Source organism: Mixophyes fleayi, chromosome 11 (genome assembly GCF_038048845.1).
Source record: "Mixophyes fleayi isolate aMixFle1 chromosome 11, aMixFle1.hap1, whole genome shotgun sequence".
NCBI classification, from domain to species: Eukaryota; Metazoa; Chordata; class Amphibia; order Anura; family Limnodynastidae; genus Mixophyes; species Mixophyes fleayi.
Window position 1 is genome coordinate 78222994 of NC_134412.1, and position 22769 is coordinate 78245762.

The following is a 22769-nucleotide window of genomic DNA, read 5'->3' on the forward strand; positions in this document are numbered from 1 at the left end:
GAATTCAAGGAACGTTTGAGAATAAGAAAAACTGAAAATTTCTAATTTATATAAAGTGATATAAAGAGTGATGTAATACCTGTGAATACTCTGTATTTGATTGGCAGGAAGTCTTAGATTAAACAAGCAATGGAAAAAGTTGACTTAATACATGTATTGTGCTTTTAGGGTCATCACTTACTGCTATTTAAATGTCCAACTCCTAAAATCTACTCCTGCTTACTTGCTCCCTAATAAAGTATTAAGTAATAAAAATATTGCCAAAGTGAAAAGTAGAGAAAGTAAAGGATTCAAACAGTTTGTAGTGCCCCAAATGCATTATGCCGTTGGTGAGTGACTTCCTTAGTGGGTTCTTTTGCTGGAGCTATAACTAGGTAATTGTAAAAACAATTATCAGTACTTAAATGTTGATGGAATTGTGTAATCCCACCATGGCTAGTTGTTATTATTTTGTCATTAGTTAGTTTTTTTTGTATATGATTTTCTGAAGCAAACCTACTCAAGCAAAACATGACGACTCAATCAGCCCAACACAAATACCTTTCCCTGACGCGTTTCACCTAGATATTGTAATAACTCTGAATACAATCATCCTAGGCATTTGGTAAAGAAAATTCTTTTCATTTTAAATGTTTTTTTCTCTTCTCTTCTTTTCAGATTTACTCAAAGCATCCTTGGCTTTATCAATATCTTTTATCCAGTCACTGCAGACCACTGCAAACGAAAATGCCCATTGCAATAGATACAGTATTTTATATTGTTTTGGTGGCGTTCGGAATCCTGGGTAACACGCTAGTTCTGTTGACTGTATTAAGCAACGCAGTGGAGAAGAAGACAATGCCAGCTTCTGATCTTATACTGACCAACCTTACCATAATTCTCCTCCTGCTGTCCCTCTTCAGAAATGTTTTGGTTGTCACTTTCCAGAATGGTATAGACATACTATTCTCCACATTCTGGTGCCGGGTCTTCATGTTTATTTGGACTCTCCTGAGGTCTATGAGTGTTTGGGGCACCTTTTCCGTTAGTGTTTTCCATTATATCAGCATCAAGAACCACTATGTGAAGCTGAGAAGAAATGCTCTATGGACCACTGTTAAAGCCCTGTCCATCCTCTGGGTATTTAACTGCTTGTATTATATACCATCATTGTTGTATACTGCCCGCGCGGAGCCCAACATGACGTTTTCGGTGCAGCTAATAAGCACCAGTACCAGACCTGTGATGGGATGTGTATGGAACTTCCCCAGTCCTAATTCAAACCTTCTGTTTGTCACCACATCATTGGTCATTCATGAAGTCATTCCTGTTGTTCTTATGGTGACCACCAACATAAGTACCTTATATACCCTACATCAACACTCGAATACCGTAGCGGCGCAGAAAACCATCAACCGCGTGGCATCAGAGCGCAAAGCAGCCCTGGTGATCACCAACTTGGTAGTACTGTTTGTCATCTGCTGGGGAACCAACATCGTGGCAGCTAACTTCTATAACTTTACCAAAGGCTCACCGTCTACCGTGTTTCTGCTGACGATGGCAAACTTTGGAGCCTACATCTTCATGGGCTTTAGCCCTCTGGTGTTGCTGATTGGGCACAGCAAGTTGCGCAGGAAACTGGTTAGTCTACTTTGCAAACCATGGAAACATCAAGTCAATCCAACCGGATACTCACCAAAATGTAGAAGGAATGTCGCCATCGTTAAATTTTGAGAACTCTCCTAGGTCATATAGAAATGTGTTATGGTATATCCTGAGGCTAACTAATAGCAACTTTTAATAAATAAATTAAATAAATACATAAAATATAATTTATACAATATATTTACTATTTGAGTGAATGATATGTATAATTTTATAGTAGTCAAAGTGGATTGGTATACAGTGGTACGCCATACAGCCAATTCTCCAAATGAATTGTGAAACTATTAAATTCCACGCGCTTACACTTTCCACACCGCCTCTTCTAAATTTCCATACCGCTTTTTCAGAGTCGACCACTGTATAAATAGAAATACATATACATACTGTAGTATGGAAAACATCGTGTTGTGACACAATAGAGGAGTCTCTACAAAAGTGAGTCATCCAAAATATGCAATATGTTAAGGAAATTATTCAGTAGCCTTTTTTTTTTTAAATACTATGGGGGTCAGTTATAATCCTGAAATATGCAATAGTGTTAAATCTGTTTTTTTCCTTTTTAGTGCATAGCTTGCACTGATGTGTCTGCTTCTTATTGTTTCATTTGGATAGGCAACACATGCAGAAGGGGGGTGTTGTTCTTTTGATAGGAGAGGATAGTGCAGAAGGGTAATACTGTTCCTATGGGGTAAGTAATAAATGAAAGAAAGGGGTATTGCACAGAGTATTTTATGAGATGAATGTTGGGCAGCATGGTGGCTAAGTGGTCAGCACTTCTGCCTTACAGCACTGGGGATATGCGCGTAATTCCCGACCATGGCCATATCTGTGTGGAGTTTGTATGTTCTCCCTGTGTTTGCGTGGGTTTCCTCCGAGTGCTCTGGTTTCCTCCCACACTCCAAAAACATACTGGTAGGTTAATTGGCTGCTAACAAAATTGACCCTTGTCTGTGTGTGTGTGTGTGTGTGTGTGTGTGTGCTAGGGAATTTAGACTGTAAGCCCAAATGGGGCAGGGACTGATGTGAGTGAGCTCTCTGTACAGCGCTGCAGGATTAGTGGCGCTATATAAATAAATGGTGATGATAGGGGATGTATTAAATGCACAAGGGTAGTTTTATTAACTGAGGTGAATAGGAAATGCAGAAAGATGGTTTTGGAGTGGGCAACACATTTAGAAGAGTGTTATTGCTGGTTCCCTGACTTTGAGGGAAAAAAAATATTTGAATTAAGCATTTATTAAGATTTGCCCATTATTTTTGGAAAGGGAGCACCTACAAAAGTCAGGCCTGTCAAACAGACTTTAAGAAAATGTAATACATTATTTCTTCACCAGAAGAATATATTTTACATTGATCTAAATTATTTTAACTTGCCGTTTCATCCAATGCTACTGGGGCTGCCATGTAAACTGTGCTTTCCAGAAGTCTGTGCTCCTAAACAGAAGTGGTTTAATTACTATTATGAACCTAACTAAAACAAGTACCAATACCAATAGTCCTTTATATTCTGTGCAGGTTTTAATTTTCAGCTGAAAGTTTGTTATGGCCTCTAAGCACAGACTCAGCACCCTGGGTGAGGTCTCATTGGTGGGTATGGTCCAGTCAGGAATTCTTATTTTGCAAGTGGTATAAAGGCTCCTCATAGGATGTATTTGAGCAATTATCTGGGAGACCAAAGAGACATCTTGTGATTGGATGTGAGCTGATCATGTGGTTCTTACTTCACTCCTGTGGCTCCCTCTTCTGCAGACACACCCACTGCTGCTGAGCCTGGTGTCTGTCACCTCTCTGTCATTTTCAGACCTTGTCACGCCCCAAAATATTATGCTCCGCCCTCCATTGATGTCACACATTGCCATTATGTCAAACCCCCAAGTGACTGTATTGTGAGAATATCATCAAACCTCAATTCTACTGACAGGGGAGCTCTGGGGGCGTTAAAGAGATTTTGGGGGAAATAAAGCAGAAGAATAGAAGTGTAGTAATTGGTGAGCTGGACAAGCAGCCCTATCAGCACTTTCTTAGAATTTACATAAAGTCCTATTATAAGAATATTGGTGTACATTCATTCCTTAATGTTAGGAAAATAGAAAAGGAAAAACAAGTATAGGGTTGTAGACCCTTTAAAATATTGACCCTAGTTGCACACGAACAAAGTCTGTGTCACTGGGACCCTCATCACAGCCCAAAGTTACCAAATCAGTCCTGAGGTGCCAATAATCCCCGTGGGCTTCATGCCGATATTTTATGGTATTGTGACTGTCACAGAATCAACATAGTTTTGCTTTTATTTTATTCTTTTCTAATTCTTCAGTCAGATATTGTTTCTTTGTAAACTAATACGAAATGTGTCTGGATCCTCTATTGATACTTTCCACTCAACTCACTTTATACTTATTCTAAATGAGGAGCAAAGTGGTTAAAAACAAGTACAGTGTAAGACCATTAAGTTCTACCTAACAGGAGTACAGCACCTGTGTGTGATATTGTTATTATTACCTTTCATTCCTCTCTTACATAGAAATATAATGTTTCCTTAACAATTATTGACCACATATTGCTCAGAGACATCGATCAATTTTCATAATTTGCCCATAAACCCCTCTCATTGGTGTTGTCATCTCAGTACCTAGCTCCTCAGCCTGCAGATTGTATAACTTTCCCTATGTTTTATCTAAGCTGATTTTTCATCCTTTCTGCCTCCCAACCACTATAATACTTTCCATTACCAGCTCAGGTCTCATTGTCCTTGTTGGACCTCACAGATGCTCCTTCTCATTTTGAGAACGTTCATTAATAGAACAAAGACAAAGTCAAGCAAAATATATTTTAAAATACATTTATTAAAATTATAGCAAGTAAAATGTCACTTTTTTTAATCTGCATTATAAAATAGGAACATTATGGACCAAGATTGGCCTGTACCTCTTACACTCTTGTCCTATAAGAGGACCAAGATGGTGGAAGCCTCATGACTCACAGAGAGTCGTCCTTCAGCACTCAGGAGAGGAAAAACCCCGTGTGGAGGAAACCTCTGGGGAACCATGGCTGGAAGGACCGCCCTTCCCTCTGGGCATTAAGAGGCTATGCAGAGAATGACCAAACTTATTTAAATATAAGCATGTGAGACTGACATACATAACACCATAGTGATAGCTTCCCCACTTCCCACTCTCACACCACTCCACAAACTTACCCCTCCCAAAACGAACCCACCCACATATATTAACCCCTTCAAATTAACAAAATCAAAAAGGCCCAGCCCCTAAACACCTTTCCCACAACAAAAACACACCTAATACACCCGATCCCATTCCTATCCATTAGCCACCAATAATTAACAGGGAGAAAATGTATAACAACACTCACATTACCACACGAAAGACATTTAATCCACATCAGTACATGTAAACCTACTAAATACTGCAACCAAATAAACAGTCATAATAAACAAAATAGAACAACCACCATAACAGTCATAACAAATTTCCCCAAGATCAACCCCTAACCACCCCAAACCACTAAATCAGTTATAAAATACACACACACCAGAAAAATTAAAATACCCATCCCTAGAAAATTATAATCACATAATCTCATCCACTACCTCTACACAATAATTAAAAAAATCATTTAAAAAGCTATATAATTCTCACGACACCCCCCTTTTTCATTGTAGACCAGTTCAAGTTACCTCAATTGGCACCCCTTACAGTATAAATGCAACACCAAATAAACACCAGTATATAATCTTAAACATTATTAGATAGTAGCCAGCGGATATAACATCCCACATCCATCCATCATTCTATCCCCTCCCATAACACCACCCATACCAAAACTACCAATCCAACCTTGTCACGGTAGACTGGAATACTAGACCCCTGGCCTGCCAATACTAACACTCACCGGAGGCGCAGAGTCTAATGCGGCGGCCGGTCTTCACCAGGAACCCCCGCAAGGTGGTATGGACTTCGCGGCCACTGCTACGCAGGTCGCGGACCTCTGGGAGTGGAAAAAAGGCCCACGGAGTTCAGCGAGTTGGAGATCTGTGCACTGTAAGGATTACCGCTGGGATAGCGGAGGACTGCATAGAGCTGTGATGGTCTACGATTGCAGGAAAACAGCATGGAGCTGTGATGGTCTGCAGATTGCAGGAGAACAGCGTGAAGCTGTGGTGGTCTGCGGATTGCAGGAGAACAGCGTGGAGCTGTGACGGTCTGCGGATTGCAGGAGAACAGACTGGAGCTGCGATGGTCTGCGGATTGCAGGAGAACAGCCTGGAGCTGCGATGGTCTGCGGATTGCAGAAGAACAGCGTGGAGCTGCGACGGTCTGCGGATTGCAGGAGAACAGCGTGGAGCTGTGACGGTCTGCGGATTGCAGGAGAACAGCCTGGAGCTGCGATGGTCTGCGGATTGCAGGAGAACAGCCTGGAGCTGTGACGTCCACTAGTAAGTATCACTAAGTGAACCTAAGAACAGGCTCAGAGGGGAGGAGGAGGCTGTTTTAAATAGTGGAGGAGGAAACCATCCACCAATAGAAAGGTAAGGAAGTTTTTATATAGAAATCGGGTCTGCGGATCCAAGATGGCAGCCGTCAGCGGGGAACGGACGGAGCCGGCAGACAGGTAAGTGAGCCGGATCTCGGTCTAGGGATTCTGAGGACCCGGTGTATGACAGTACCTCCCCCTTTAAAGGTGGACACCGTACACTTAGAGCCTGGTTTACTGGGGAACTTGGAATGGAATCTCTTCAGAAGAGCCGGGGCGTTGATATCGGCAGCGCGGATCCAGAAGCGCTCTTCGGGTCCGAACCCTCTCCAATGGACCAGATACCAAATGCCACCTTTGGAAATTTTGGAGTCCAGAATGTGAGTTATCTCGAAGTCCTCATCCTGTTGGAGTTGGACAGTTTAAGACGTAGAAGAGGGAGCAGAGAAGCGGTTGATAATAAGAGGTTTCAACAGAGAGGCATGAAAAGAGTTGGAAATACGGAGGTTCTTGGGTAACTGTAATTTAAAGCAAACTGGATTTAGGATTTGCAGGATATTATATGGACCTATAAAACGGGGTGCAAACTTCATGCAAGGAATTTTGAGGCGAATATTCTTCGTAGAAAGCCAGACTCGATCCCCCACCTTGAAAGCGGGAACGGCCCGCCTCTTCTTGACAGCAAAAAAACTTGTATCTGGAAGATGTTCTCCTGAGGGAGGACCGAACTTGAGTCCAGATGGAAGAGAATCTTTGACGTACATAATCCACAGTGGGAACCTGGGTGGGAGGGAGGGATGAGAGTCCAGGGAGAAGTAGATGGAGTCCAAATACGGTAGATAAAGGAGTAGCGGAAGTGGACTCATGGTATGCATTATTATGGGCAAACTCTGCTCAAGGTAGGAGGTCCACCCAGTCGTCCTGGTTAGCTGAAGAAAAGATTCTCAAAAAGGTCTCGAGATCTTGGTTGACCCTCTCGGTCTGTCCATTAGATTGAGGGTGATAGGAGGATGAGAGGCATAAGCGGATACCCAGAACTTTACATAGGGCCCGCCAGAACTTGGAGATGAACTGTACTCCTCTATCTGACACGATTTTACAAGGACATCCATGAAGTCGAAAAATCTCCTTAATAAAATGGTTAGCTAGAACAGGAGACGAAGGCAGACCCACCAGAGGAACGAAATGAGCCATCTTGGAAAACCTATCTACGATGATCCAGATGGTGTTAAACTTCTTGCTTGGAGGAAGGTCCGTTATAAAGTCCATGCTAATGTGGGACCAAGGTCGAGAAGGAACAGGTAGTGGCTGGAGAGGACCCGCCGGAGCCTGATGGGAGGGCTTGGATTGGGCGCATGTACTGCAGGCAGCCACATAGTCTTTTACATCGTTTCAAATGGTGGGCCACCAGTAGCTCTGGAGATGATCTCAAGGGTCTTTCGTGCTCCAACATGTCCAGAGAAATGAGAGGCGTGGTGCCAGGAAAGGATCCTCTTTCGGAGAGAGGGAACAACAAAGGTCTTACCCACGGGTGGAGTATAGGGGGTAGAAGCAGATAATTGCACACATTTAGGGTTTAGAAGAGGGTGTTCCACAGGCTCTTCCGAGTCTGAGGTGGGAATGAAGGCCCAAGATAAGGCGTCAGCTTTCTTGTTTTTAGCGGCAGGTTTAAAGTTGATAATGAGCTCGAAGCGGGAGAAGAATAGAGACCAATGGGCCTGCCGGGAGTTCATACACTGAGCAGAATGCAGATAGGATAAGTTTTTGTGGTCGGAGACGATAGTAACTGGATACAGGGCTCCTTCCAGAAGGTATCGCCACTCCTCCAAGGCCACCTTTATGGCCAATATCTCTTTATCTCCGATGGTATAATTCCTCTCGGCCGGCTGGAGACTCCTAGAATAGAAGGCACAGGGATGGAGTTTGTTTTGCACGGATTTCTGGGACAAGATGGCCCCTATACCGATGTTGAAAGGATCGACCTCGAGGAAAAAAGGATGAGACGTGTCAGGTTGCTGGAGCACAGGGGCAGAGGAGAAGGCGTCCTTTAGAACTTGGAATGCCTGTAAGGCTTCGGGAGGCCAGAACTTGGTATTGACCCCCTTGAGGGTAAGAGCAGTTATGGGTGCTACAATGGTGGAGAAACCTTGAATGAAGCGTCGATAGTAATTGGCGAAACCCAAAAAGCGCTGGAGCTTTAAGGCTTGTGGGAAGTGGCCATTGTAGAACAGCTCGTACTTTCTCAGGGTCCATCAGGGTCTGCGGATTGCAAGAGAACAGCCTGGAGCTGTGACGTCCACTAGTAAGTATCACTAAGTGAACCTAAGAACAGACTCAGAGGGGAGGAGGAGGCTGTTTTAAATAGTGGAGGAAGAAACCATCCACCAATAGAAAGGTAAGGAAGTTTTTATATAGAAATCGGTTCTGCGCATGCGCAGACCGGATCCAAGATGGCGGCTGTAAGCGGGGAACAGACGGAGCCGGCAGACAGGTAAGTGAGCCGGGTCTCGGTCTAGGGATACCAAGGACCCAGCGTATGACAAACCTCTTCTCCGAAAAATGACCACTGAACCCCATTAGCCCCTCCAATGGAGCCTAACTATAAAACATTCCAAGTAACCTGCTCACACATCCCTAAAGGAAGTCAGCCCAGGCAAAACGCGTTGGTTAAAGAGCAGGACACCAGCTACTACACTTGACCTGAAATACACAAAGAAGTATTACTGTCTAAGAACATCCAGCCTGCAGTGGAATGCACTGGTGTGCAGGAGTGCCACACACTGAGGCCGAAACCAAAAGTTTGGCATTTGGAACGCACAGTGTGTTCCAAGTTACGGGAAGAGCCACAAGGAAACACCAAGACGCTCTTGTGCCCCACAATGGTGTAAGACAAGCCTGAAAACTGCTATTATCAGACCAACCAACGACCGGAAAAACAACCACTAATATTAACATTGCACCATTCAGTGGCAAAACCTCCATAAGTACTCACCACCCACAGTTACTATTGCACCGTTCACCAATCAAAAACGCATCACAAACCATCCACTCAACACACTCTGCCCACATACATACACACAGACAATCACAGCCACTTAACCAAAAAAAAGCTTAAACTATAAAGTGCTTAAACATAAAGCTTTACAAATGGGCCATTAACCATTTAAACAAGAGCTATAGACATACTACTAAAGTGCATAATAAATTTCACTAGAACTATAAACAAGAAAAAATGAACCGCAGACAACACAAAAAAGCCCCAGATATCATGGAAAACATAGGCCATAACATTACAGCAATAACACCGCAAAAGAGATAAAATCACACAAAAACACCCCCATCTGCACCTCCCCTCCCACACCCCCACCGCCCTGTTATACCTCCCTCCTTTTTTTCTTTTTCTCTCTCTTCTACAGACCTCCAACATGAACATTCAGAACACACACTAAGAGAATTTAGAAGGAAAAGACAATACAAATGACAAGAGCAGACAGTCCAGAAAACCCTCCCGGTCCGTGCAGAAGAGGATGGCCATCACCTTTTGAGAAGGACCGAATTACCTGAATGGCTAAGGTATCACAATGGCAGCGCTATCCTGCTAGATCCTCCAATGGTAGATGCAAACAAGCTCAAGGTCAGGAAAGCAATGATAGTGCCAGGTCAGTGTCCTGGATGTCTATGAGAGAGGTAGCAACAGCAAAGCACTGATATCAGTAGTTACCATTATGACATCACAGCATGACCTCACTCATGTTCTGTATTCCTTAAAGGAGAAGCGCACAAGTCAACAGAATCTACATTGATGTATAATATGTTTGTAGACCTCCATCACCCCCGCTTCCTCTGTAGGACTGACATAAAGGTCATGTGGGAAAGTCATTTTATTTTCCCTTCCTCTTTAAAGTGATTCCATTCCCATCAGAATGTTATCTATTATATCTATTGTGGGGCTCCCTTGGTGGTCCCTGGTATATGAGGCTTTTTATCAACCAACCCAATTTGCACTGTGACTGCATTGTTATTATATTTTATGTTACAGTGCCTCAGTAATCACTATATATATATATATATATATATATATATATATATATATATATATATCTAATATATAAATGCTTAGTGGCGTCTGTGTGTGGAAAAAAAAAAACCAAGTTGCAGCGCCACCTGCTGGGCAGAGTTATACACTGACCTACTAAATTCTTAGTGTGTGTGGGAAAAAAAATTCAAAAAGGGCTGAAATTTGGTAGGGCTCAAACTCATTTTCGTGAGGTAATTTTACCTCATGAACACATATGTGTAGAGGCGTGCGTTAGTGTGTGTGTGTGGAAAAAACTATTTTCTCAGAAAGGGCTCATCCAATTGACCTGAAATTTGGTATACTGACATTATTTGACAAAAAAATTAGAATAGTCAAGTCAGTTAACTTCCATCATCCCCCCTTCCCCGGGTGGGAGGGGTAGTAAAGGCTAAATTTACGAGTTGAGGGGTCAAACTCATTTTCGTGAGGTAATTTTACCTCATGAACACACATTAAAAAGGCTGCCTGCGTCGGGAAGTAACGCTCTTCCCCTGAGGAGGCCTGGGCTAGGTCCAAATGCATGACAAGAACCTTTTTAAGACCTTAAGTAGCTTGATTTGACTAGAATGCATGAGTATCATGCACGGGTTAACTTGTATATATATATATATATATATATATATATATATATATATATATACACACACACACATCTGGCTGTAGAAGCAGTCTACAGTCCCGAGTGATAATACGATAACATTGGAATCAAGAAGTTGCTTGTACAAATAGTCCGATATTCAGTGCTGTCCTGGAAGTGATTGAATATCTGCTGTGTGATACCACAGATAAGCTGATATTACCCATTTACAGTCAGGTCCATAAATATTGGGACATCAACACAATTCTCATATTTTGGGCTCTATACACCACCACAATGGATTTGAAATGAAACAAACAAGATGTGCTTTAACTGCAGACTTTCAGCTTTAATTTGAGTGTATTTACATCCAAATCAGGTGAACGGTGCAGGAATTACAACAGTTCCTATACAGTTGTTGATATTTGAGAACACTTCTCTTTACTATCACAAATCTGTATATAACTTGCAAAAAGTATGAGGCATTAGCTCATATTTTTATCAAAACATTTAAGCTTTCAGCTCACATGAAGGGTCCTTATTCCTGCAAGCAATTATAACATTGTTAAATTTATTAATGTATGTGGTGTATATAACCATTTCAAACGTACTGCAATTTAGTCATTTAAAATAATTAAACTTTTTATTTTAAGCCCAGTGCTGGAAGCTCCTTCCTAATGCCAGAGACACAATATTGAAATAAAACAAAGTAGGCGTATTAAACAGGCATGTTAGTGTTTTACTGCACTATCCGAGCAACACCTTTATTTAATGATTTTAAGAAATTGTTCTTATTAATAAAAAAAAGTATGGCAGAGGTACAAAACATGAAGGGCTAGATTTACTTAACTGCGGGTTTGAATAAGTGGAGATGCTGCCTATAGCAACCAATCAGATTCTAGCTTTCATTTATTTAGTACCTTCTACAAAATGACAGCTAGAATCTGATTGGTTGCTATAGGGAACACCTCCACTTTTTCAAACTCGCAGTTTAGTAAATATACTCCGAAGTCTCTTCAAATTGACATGTGTTTTATGTACCGAGATAACTGAGAGCGGTGTGTGCAGTCTGAACAAAGGAGAGATTAGTTACTGAAATTATTAACATTTTGGTACATATAACACATTTCTGGGCTTTCATAGAATCTTATGTAGCAAGCCTTGATTGATTACAGGGCAAAAGAAGCCACCCTACACCAGCCTATGACCAAAAATGCTGATATATATAATATAAAGAGTTTAAATAGTGTGCTTCTTAGACGTATAATAGCAGTTTATTCTGTTGTATGTCATCTACACACAGGCAGCCATTTTGTGAACTGAATATTCAATGTGAACGCGTCCTATCAAATCGTTCATGACAAGTGACATCACAGACATGTGAGCCACGCCCCCAATGCTGCTCCTCTTTCCTAGTACAGCGATAGGTTGAATATTGGCTCAGCCCACAAAATGGTTGAACCTGCCGTGTGATACACTTTAAAGAACGTACATTGTTAAGCTTTTCATTATACTTTATTTACTGCGGCCGCACTTCTAACAGGTCAACAGCCAAAGGGCAGACTTAAGACTTATAAAAGAACTTTCCCTTTCATGTTCCTCATTTATTCCCTACTAGAACAAGAAATACTGCTGACCTTATAAACATCACCTCTTAGCCAAAATCCTCTTCTCCCTATACACGTGCTCTCTGGTATTCATGTTAAGTGTGCAATAAACTGACCTCTGCCCACAATCTATTCAACTGTTTAGATCGGCTGGCTCTCAATGAGATCCGGATCACTGGCACACTGCCTCTCCTGTGTGTGCTATGGTGGTTTACACTTAAGTCACAGTTCCAGACCATGAGACAGACAAGGTGATGGAGTAAGTGAGCTGCTGTCACCTTATTGGACCTTCAGTCTGTCCCCCAGTCCTATCTCTTTTGCTGTATTTCTTATGTAACCCCCTGTCACTGTGGGTAGTGTGGGGTGCAAAGGGTACACAGTGCATCTCCTTCTCAAGCCCTGGCTAGCTGATGGGCATGGGTGTAAATGATCAGGGGGTCCCTGCACATGCAGGTGTTTCTCTGTAGTTAGTGGGACACAGGTAATGTCACTTTGTAATGCAGTGTAAAAGTCACAATAATTTGGGCGCCAGACCATCTCTATAACAGACTCAACTCTTTATTTACACTCCTCTTCCTCCAGCACGATAATCATAGTGGTTGCAGCAATAAAGAAATATATGTACAGCTCCTTACTCTCTCCAGCACAGTTCTTAATGAGCAATACGAATATGGTTGCAAATATATCTCATTACTCCTCCTGCACAGTTCTTAATGTTATCCAGATGTTATATAACATAAATCATAGGTCTCTTGCACTCCATACTCACTGCAGATCACCCTCCTCTGCAGGGGCACTCACATGGATGCTAACAGGCAGGCAGCTTCTCCTCCATGCAGCTCTGACACACTCTGTGTACCTCTCAACTGCAGCTCATCCCTCCTCTGCGGGGATAATGTCTCCTGTGCTCTGACACGTCACTCTGTGTACTCTCAGCCTCAGGATCTGACATTACAGCTACCATGCCTCTTGTAGCAGCCCTCACTCCAGGGCCTCTTCCATGCGAAGTGTCCCCCTCTCTCTTGGGTTATCTATAGTGGCATGGAGTTCTCCCCCTCATCCAGGGCACACATTCCTTGCCCTGGCTCAGTCACCACGCTCAGACAGCCAGGCAATGCTGGGGGAGCATGGGAACTTCCACCCCAGGTCCCCAGCTACCATCTCTCCTCTCCTCTGTCTCTCCTAGTCTTTGTCTCTCCCCCCCTCTATTCCTATCCCCCCTTAATGACAGCCCCTCCTTCCTCTCACTCAGTCTCACAGGCTGGGCTGGGTTATCACCATGGTAACCTGTTTATGTAACTTTTCATAAACTATTAGCTTACCCTTTAGGTGACCCCTCCTGAATTCACTGAGGTGCAGGGTTTTACTAACACGCCACTAGGGGGCGTTGCACTTAATTCCCCATTCTTTTGTCCATTCCTTTGTTTAATATGCAAACACTTAATTCCATTTTGTTTCCCTTCCTTCAACACAGACCTCTAACATGCACAGAAACCTAATTGCATCAACATGCAACATCTCACTGAGACTATATAATACTTGTTCTCTCCTCTTTCTTCCCTATACTGGGATAATTTGGCCACAAAAAACGTTCAGGACTACAAGACTTCTTTATGGGGCTGATGCAGAGTGGGACCCAAGCCGGATTGCGCAGCGTAATCTGTGTGTAATCGCTCAACAGATGCCTAGAAAGTGAGCACATAGTGCCTATGCAGACTTGAGCAATTCTGGCACTTACGTCTGCCAGCTCCCGGAGAGGCTGGCCGGGGGAGGGAAGGGGCATTCTAATGCTGAACGAGTACCGTAAATGTGTAGTTATGTAAATGTGGCTCATGCAGACCTGCAGGAACACGCATATAGGCCAGTTAGGAGGCAGAAAGGCAGGTGCAAATAATCACTGATGATGATGACTTGTGGTAGACCAGGCGCATAAGCTGCGGAGGTGGAGACATGCCGAGTTGTGTAGGGCTGTGCATATGGGTAGAAATACACTATTTTTCACGCTCTTTAATTTACGCCCATTTTGCCAACAACTCTGCACCAGCCGCTATGAGTACAAGCGCTCCTAATTGTTCACCAAGTGCATGTCACGGTGCATGCTCACTTCACAGTCCTTGGTGTTGCCCCAAGAAAATTAATCTACACCTATTTCATAGGTCGCAGATCCAGCTGAATATGCTCAGGGTGGATGAAATGAAACTGCTCGGTTTAGCCTGATTTATGGCCCAAATAAATCACAACAATGAAGGGACACTGGGATTGTAGTTATTACATGTATCATCAAAGTGCGCCTACGAACGGCAATTGATGTCCCTAATCTGTACTCTGCAAGGAATGTCCCAACTCTTCCCGTTGGCTGGTGCAATGTTTTGTACCCCTGTAGAAGCTACCGTCTTGTTCAGCAAATCTATGAGATTCCCCATAAAACTTGCACAAATGTAGCCGTGTGACATCACAAAAGAGCATTTATTCTTTCGACCAAGAAAAACAGACTTACTTTAGAATTTTCATCTTTTCCTTCACTAATCATAAAAAAAATGTTTCTTCAATACCATCCACTCCCGCCTGCAGTACATATACACAATACTAATTTCATCCTGTGAGTGAGAATTAAGTCTCTGCCCTTCTTGTTTACTCTCAGTTACTTACAGGGCTGATGGAAGCTCTGCAGACGTCTTAAGCGGAGTCATCCTCTACTCCTATAAACCCTTAGTTCCTTTGCTCTATTCCATTTCTCATTATATATTTCCGATCATTCTTTAGTGTCTCTTTTGTAGGTTCTACCTGCTCTCCACTCCCTCTATCAGTTGGGGTACCACAGGGATCATTGCTGGGACCAGTGGCGAAATTACAACCATTGCAGATAAGAAGTTATGTTGCCAGGAGGTGAGAGGGACCTTGTGATGCCAATCCATCTGCTGCCAAGGCCCCAACTCTTCTGAGCGTGGCAGGAGTTGGCACATGGGCAGGGAAGCCACGTTTTGGCTTTCAGTTCTCAGAAAAGCACAGGATGGACCAGTATGGTGCAACCTTCCCCAAATAATGCTATGGGGCCCAGTGATGGAAGGTTTCGGCCCTGGCTGGGATCCATTCTCTCCTTATACTTCTCCCTTTGGAAACGAAATCAGTAGATTTTGTTAAGAATATAATTTCTATGCTGATAACAACCTACTCTATACCTACTCCCGTGAACTCTCTCCTGCTCTTATGACTAACATCAGACAAGGTCTCTCAGCTGTTTCCTGTGTCATGTTCTACCTAATATTTAACTGTCCAATAATTAACTCCTTGTGCTTCCTCTTTGCATTAACACCCCTACACCTGAAATCTCTATCACTCCCAAACCACAAGTCAATTATCTTGAAGGGATACTTGATTCTGCCTTGTCTCCTAGATCTTGTCTTACATCAATAATGACACCACTGAAATACTAATTCATACTTTCATCATTTCCTGTCTAGACTGTCTTACATCAATAATGACACCACTGAAATACTAATTCATGCTCTCATCATTTCCTGTCTAGACTATTGTAACCCCCTACTAAGCAGCCATCCATTAATCAATCAATCTAGCACCCCTTAAATCTTGAATGCGGCTGCAAGGCTAAATTTTGCTACTAATGCTTCCACTTTCTGACAGCCACTGCATCAGTGTCAGGATTCGAACCCAGGGCTTCTGCCTCTGTGGACTGCTGCTCTGCTGACTGAGCTATTCTGGCTGCTGGACAGTGCCTTCCCTTTATTCGGTGTTCTAGATCAGTTCCAGGAATCTCTTGATCTTCCAGCATCCCTTAGCTCCACCCCTTGACTTCCTATAAAAGCCAGGCAAGTTCCTGTCTCCAGTGCCTGATTATTGTGCTCTGTGCCTGTGATCTAGCTCCTTGTAGCGATACTGGTGGTATTACCTGAAGCCCAATAGCCGAGTAGATATCAAGAGAGTAGTCAGACGTTAGCCGGGTCGGTACACAAGCGGGTAGTCAGACGTTTGCCAGGTCGGTACACAAACGGGTAGTCAGACGTTTGCCGGGTCGGTGCACAAGCGGGTAGTCATACGTTAGCCGGGTTGGTACACAAGCAGGTAGTCACGGTTGCAAGGCAGAGTAGCAGGTAGCAGGAGCTGAGCAATAAGAATACTCAAGCATATGTTTGAACCAGGAAGTGCCATTTATAGGCCCAAACAGGAAACAGGATCCAAGATGGTTTCTCTTTGATTCCAAACTGGCCATCTTGGATAAGGGCAAATCTAAGGGCAAGTTTGCAAATACAGAGACCTCTAGTGGTCGGAGGTGCAAATGTCAAGGTAATTCCTTACAGCAAGTTTGCAAATACAGAGACCTCTAGTGGTCGGAGGTGCAAGTGTCAAGGTAATTCCTCACACTCCTGCTCCTGTTGCTGTTCCTTTCTACCTGCATATACTACACATGTACCGGCCTCGGCTTGCCCTCCACTACGCTTCTGCCTCAACCTTTGGACCTCTACGCCTCTCTGTGTACCGAACCTGGCTTGTTTGACCTTTCTTCCATCTCATCTCCTGTTAGCCAGCCTTCCTCCCTACCACTGGGCTCCTATCCAGTCTCCGAACCGTGACAATCAGACTCCTATTTCTTACAGGATACAATTTAAAATTCTGGTTCTCTCTCCTCCACTACCACACCTGTCTCAGATACTCTTCAGATTTTTAAAGGCTAAATTCACTTATTACTACATTGTAATATAGCTTTCTCTATAACCTACCTAACATATTTCTTATAGACACTCCACCTAATTCCATTACCATTAAGTTACAGGTGGCGATTTGTTTCATCCTCACATCTCCCAACAGCAAAGTAATATTTGCACTTTTGTTTAGCTCTTTCCATCTCTTTGCACACCTAGAAGCACCCCTAGTTTGCTGTGGCATATAACAAGAGCAGAGAGTAGGCGTGCAACCTGAAGTACAGTTGACGGTACAACTAGGTTGTAAAACCAAACTAATTTGTGGAGCGTATCCAGTGTGTATTGCGTATACAGTGTTTATAAACAAATACACCGCTTGGGATCACAATGAATTTGTCTATGTATTTCTAAACTTAGATAGATAGTGGTGCTAATGACAAGTAAAGAAAACAATTGAGTTTGGCAGTAAGAATAAATAAGAATGTATATCAGTCTGGGCTACTAATAGCATCCACAAATGTTTTCCCCTTGTAGAAGTATCCAAGGGGTTCTAACCTCCTTTTCTAAGGCTATAAACCTGTGACATTTATTGATGTTTTCTGGTTGGTGGCTTTATGCTACATGCACTGGGATTGGCCTGATTCTCCAGTGGGCATTCATTATTTGTTAAATGTTCAGTGAATTGGGAGCAATTCGCAAATTTAAATGCCAACTCTAAATCTCTAAAACTCTGCCACATTTCCGTGCCAGCTAAATTGATTTAAGAAGGCCTGGCCACCAGAGAGGTGGCTACCACCTAAAATGTTCCTATCTTAAACACTCACTTGGGTCTTAACCCAGAATCCTCTCCGATACCTGTATTCAGCCCTTGGCCAGGCCATGCTAACAGCTTGATTCGAACTTCTGGCTCAGTTTGCATGTCCTGTATGTGGCAGATGAATGGACAGGTTATATGGTCAATCTAAGCATACCCATACTAGTTACTTAAATAACTAGGATGGGATTAGTCTGCCACCACTCATAGCTCTTTCCTCTGCAGATCACATAGCCAGACTTGGAAGATTGTCATCTGATGTTCAAAAGTTGACACACCCTTTAATAGGTAATATCTTGCATAATTGCAGAGAACAGCTTATCTTAAGCTTTTGCCTTTGGTGGCATTGGCAGAGATATGGAGCAGTTTGGCATCTTTACTTTGAGTGCAAAAAATTAACTTACATTACCATGTGGCGGAAACTTTGAAATAAAGCACGGGAGCATCCTTGTTTAATACATTAAGAAGTCATCAAATCATATCTTATTTTTACATAGTTTATATTTTATTATAATGTCCCTTCTAACGTTAACAAGTGTACAAAAAGACTGGAAACCTTCAACGTGCCTCTATTCTGTTGCCTTTTCATCTTGCCTGTTTGGAATGTATGTCCCAAAATATTCGTTGCTGTTTAATTCCTTTTTATAGAGGAGAAGGTAGCACTTGGGGAGAAAAACAGCTGCCAAAACCCCCAGACAGCTGCTAAGGATAAAACTCATCTGAATGAGAGATTTGTAGGCAGCACCTGTGCTGACGTAAGTGGGTATGAAAATGATCCAGGCCAGAATTAGAGCGAGCATTGCTACGGTTATATCTCTTGCCATGTAATACTGATGGATCGGTTTCTCAGACATGAAGGAGCATATAAAGGAAAGCAAGACCAGAAGACCATTGTAGGCAAACATCAAACTGAGCTGTAGCAGTGGCTCGTATGTACAGCTGAGATAGACGGTCAAAGAGCTCACTTCTGGGGAAGTCGCTGTCACCGAGAAGGGCTGGGAAGACTTCACGTACATGACACCGAAGAAGATTTGACCCAATAACGTACAGATTAAGATGATCCAACTGCCTGGGTGTATCAGTTTGTACAGACACGATCTGCTTGAGAGACGACAGAACAGAAGCTGTATGGATTTCACGAGTATGGGTCCCAGTAACGTGGTGAAGCCGACGGACAGCAGAGGTTGCTGTAGAAGACACATCAAGTCAGAGGGTTTTCCGATGTATAAGATGACGGAGGCACACATAAGGACCAGACCCAGTAGAATAATAAAACATTGGAGTCCACCAGAAGCAACAACTAGACTAGTATGCCGGTGCTGGCATAAGATCACGGTGACCGCCAAAATAAGGCATACAATGAGTCCCATGAAACCAAAGAGTGCTATGACATAGTAGTCTTTCCATTTTAGAAAGAGGACAGTTGGATTCTGGCAGGCTATGCTTCCTGACGAGGACCATTGACCACGAGGACATGATGTGCATTCTGTGAGAAAGAAAAGAAAGTACCTATGAAGATAAATATGTGGTAAACAGCAATATAGGAGGAAAACATAATAGTTGCCAGGTTTACTATACAGGATGGAGCCAGTGTCAGAATGTGACTACTATGGGGCCTAGCGGTGAGGGCAGCTCAGCAATGCTGGTCAATCGGCTACGAGCACACCACTCTGCTCTTCTGAACATGCAGGGGAGCCGGCACATACACGGTGAAGCCCAGTTTGAGCCTTCAGTTCCATAACTGAAAGCCCAAACAGGGCTTAACTACACATGGGCCTTCGGAGTGGATCGTCAACTCTTTCCCCCCAAATTTTGCTATGGGGCCCAGTAATTGAGTGCTTTGTACTTAGATAGAGCACATGAGTACATCATGGCAATTCTGAGCTATTCCTGCTGAATGCACTGATCAAGGTTCCTTGATCTGGGTTCCAGGGGTCTTCGCTGTGGACACCTGTCTGTTAATTGCAGGAAAAAGCTAAATATGTTTTAAAAAATAATTTGGGGGATTATTGGGTGATCCCATTTCCTATCGATTTTCTAATTGCACAAATTTCTTAATGATCTCTCAATTCTAATTGAATTATTAGATTGGACAATTTGTTTAAATTCAAATAAAGTGCCCCAACATTGCTGTGAGTACGCGGCCATAACATCCATTGAGACCATTCAAAATGCTCAAATCAGGTTGGCCTGGACCAAAATTGTTATGTTTGTGATCCTTAATGCAAAAAAAATTGGAACTTTGGAAATTTTTCAACCAACGGCATAAACAAATTGGACAAACGCCAAATCTGACAATGTGCGGGCACCATTTAGTACCAACATCAGAAAGTTAGCTTCGATGTGTGTGGGCTGTAGCTGGAAAAGTCTATTAATGAAGCTGTCAACATTATAGAAGAAGAAAAGATAAAGAAGAGATGGCCACCTGTAGAGTTTACATAGGTCCCCTCAGGACACGTTACACACTCAAAGCAGCATGGATTGAAGTCTATGATCACCTTAACCTGACCCTCCAAGCACGGTCTGGAGCAAGTAGACTGAGGTATCTGTGAAGGAAAATACATCCAAAGCAAAATTTCAAGAAAAAACAGGTTACTGTTAACAGTATCTACCTAATTACTTAACCAAAATTAATGGTCTATTCACATTTTACCAAAACTTTTTCTCAACCAAATTCATTTATAAACTGAAATGTAAACAGGACATTATCCTTCCGCAGAAAACTATGAATGACAATTATAATGCCCGCAGCTCATCCACTTCATAGCTAGACTTTGTAAGCAGTAGCTAAACTTTGTAAACAGGAGCGTAACCCTCTATCTTCAGGACCCATAGTTGGTCCACTTACTCCGAGGCCCAGCGTTGTTCTTCAGACCATGCATGGGGGCTGATGGCAAGCACAGTGAAGCCTGGTTTGGCATTGAAAGGCCACATGGGGCTTCAATGTGCATTTGCTGGCCTCCATGCATCCTCAGAAGAGCAGAGTAGGGGCCTCGAGAGTAGATGGACCATCACCAGCCCTTCCTCACCTCCAGGGCCCATAGTCTCTGCAGCCTCTGGAATGGTGGTAGTTTCACCAATGAGTGTAAATAAGACTTCATTCTGCTTAAGAAATGTATTTGGGACCAACAGTAGTTTCATAATCTTAAGTTTTCAGGAACTGGAAAGACATCAGGTGGACTCAGTCTCAACTGTTCTTGATCATAGGGTTGCCAACCAATGGACTATATACAGAAAAGAGTAGTGCATGTTGAACTTATAGTCCATCATCAGTTTCTATAATGACCTTATGTATGGACTGCATTCCTACCAACATTTATTCATGAGGCATCGGTCCGGGAAAGAAACATGTAAACCACATCTCCAATTCACCAATGCCCTATTATGTCCAACCACCCCTACTTTCTAATGAGGCTCCACCCACTTCCCTGCAAGCCCCACCCCATTAAGAGTCTACTAATCAGGAGAGTTGGGAAGTATGCGGTATGGAGATTATTTACTAACAATGTGCATATGTGTCATGACCATTACTAACCAATCAGCAATCTGCTTTGAATAATACAATGTCAGATAATAGAAGCCTGTTGTGATCTTGTGTTGGGGTATTATTGTCAATGTGCAGGAGTCCTAGGGGTAAATTTACAAAATAAAATTCTAAAATGGGAAAAAAAGGAGGTATTATCCCAAGCAACCAATCGGATTATAGTTATCATTCTAAATGGTAGCTAGAATCTGATTGGTTGATATGGGTAACAACTACGCTTTTCCTTATTAGTAAATCTACCCCTTAAGTGTTTCCCCTATGGAGTTATTTATATAACACAAACATTAGTGAAATCTGCTGTTGTTTACAGTCCTCTGTGAAAGGCTCTTTGCATTGTAAATATTTAGACACTCGTGCAATAAAGCTGCAAAGACGTCAGTGTTTGCTCAGGCAATTTCTTGCATTAATATTTCAATGAGCAGAATAAATATATACTAGGGATGAGCGCGCTCGGATTTCTGAAATCCGAGCCCACCCGAACGTTGCGGATCCGAGTCGGATCCGAGACAGATCCGGGTATTGGCGCCAAATTCAAAAGTGAAACTGAGGCTCTGACTCATAATCCCGTTGTCGGATCTCGCGATACTCGGATCCTATAAATTCCCCGCTAGTCGCCGCCATCTTCACTCGGGCATTGATCAGGGTAGAGGGAGGGTGTGTTAGGTGGTCCTCTGTGCTGTTTAGTTCTGTGCTGTTTAGTTCTGTGCTGTTTAGTGCTGTGCTGTTTAGTGCTGTGCTGTGCTGTGCTGTGCTGTGTTCTGCAGTATCAGTCCAGTGGTGCTGTGTGCTGTGCTCTGTCCTTCTGAGGTCAGTGGTGCTGCTGGGTCCTGTGCTGTGTCCTGTTCAGTCCAGTGGTGCTGTGTCCTGTGCTCTGTGCTTCTAAGGGCATAGTTATTTCCCCAATATTCCCCTGTGTTTAAAAAAATAAAAAAAAGTTTTTTTTATAAAATACCAAAAACTACTTTAATATTTTTTAATTACCACAAAATTTTCACAACCAATCCTGCAGTATAAGCCCATTGGTACTGCAATATTACCAAGTTCACACATTCAGCAGTAAAAGTCCAGTGGTACTGCAATATTACAAAGTTTACACATTCTGCAGTATCAGTCCAGTGGTGCTGTGTCCTGTGCTCTGTCCTGCTGAGTTCCGTAGTGCTGCTGGGTCCTGTGCCGTGTCCTGTTCAGTCCAGTGGTGCTGTGTCCTGTGCTCTGTGCTTCTAAGGGCATAGTTATTTCCCCATTATTCCCAAGTTTGTAAAAAATAAAAAAAAAGTAAAAAAAAATAAAAAAATTAAAAAAAAAAAAAAATATATAATAATTATAACCAAATTTGCAAAACCAATCCAGCATTAT

The 22769-nt window shown here is 42.7% G+C and overlaps 1 protein-coding gene across 1 annotated transcript; it reads left to right on the top strand.

The window, feature by feature from the left end:
- The first annotated feature begins 726 nt into the window (after positions 1 to 726).
- LOC142106638 (olfactory receptor class A-like protein 4) lies at positions 727 to 1713 on the top strand. The gene has a single exon (XM_075189633.1). The coding sequence runs from the start codon at positions 727 to 729 to the stop codon at positions 1711 to 1713; it is 987 nt and encodes a 328-aa protein (XP_075045734.1).
- Positions 1714 to 22769: the final 21056 nt, after the last annotated feature.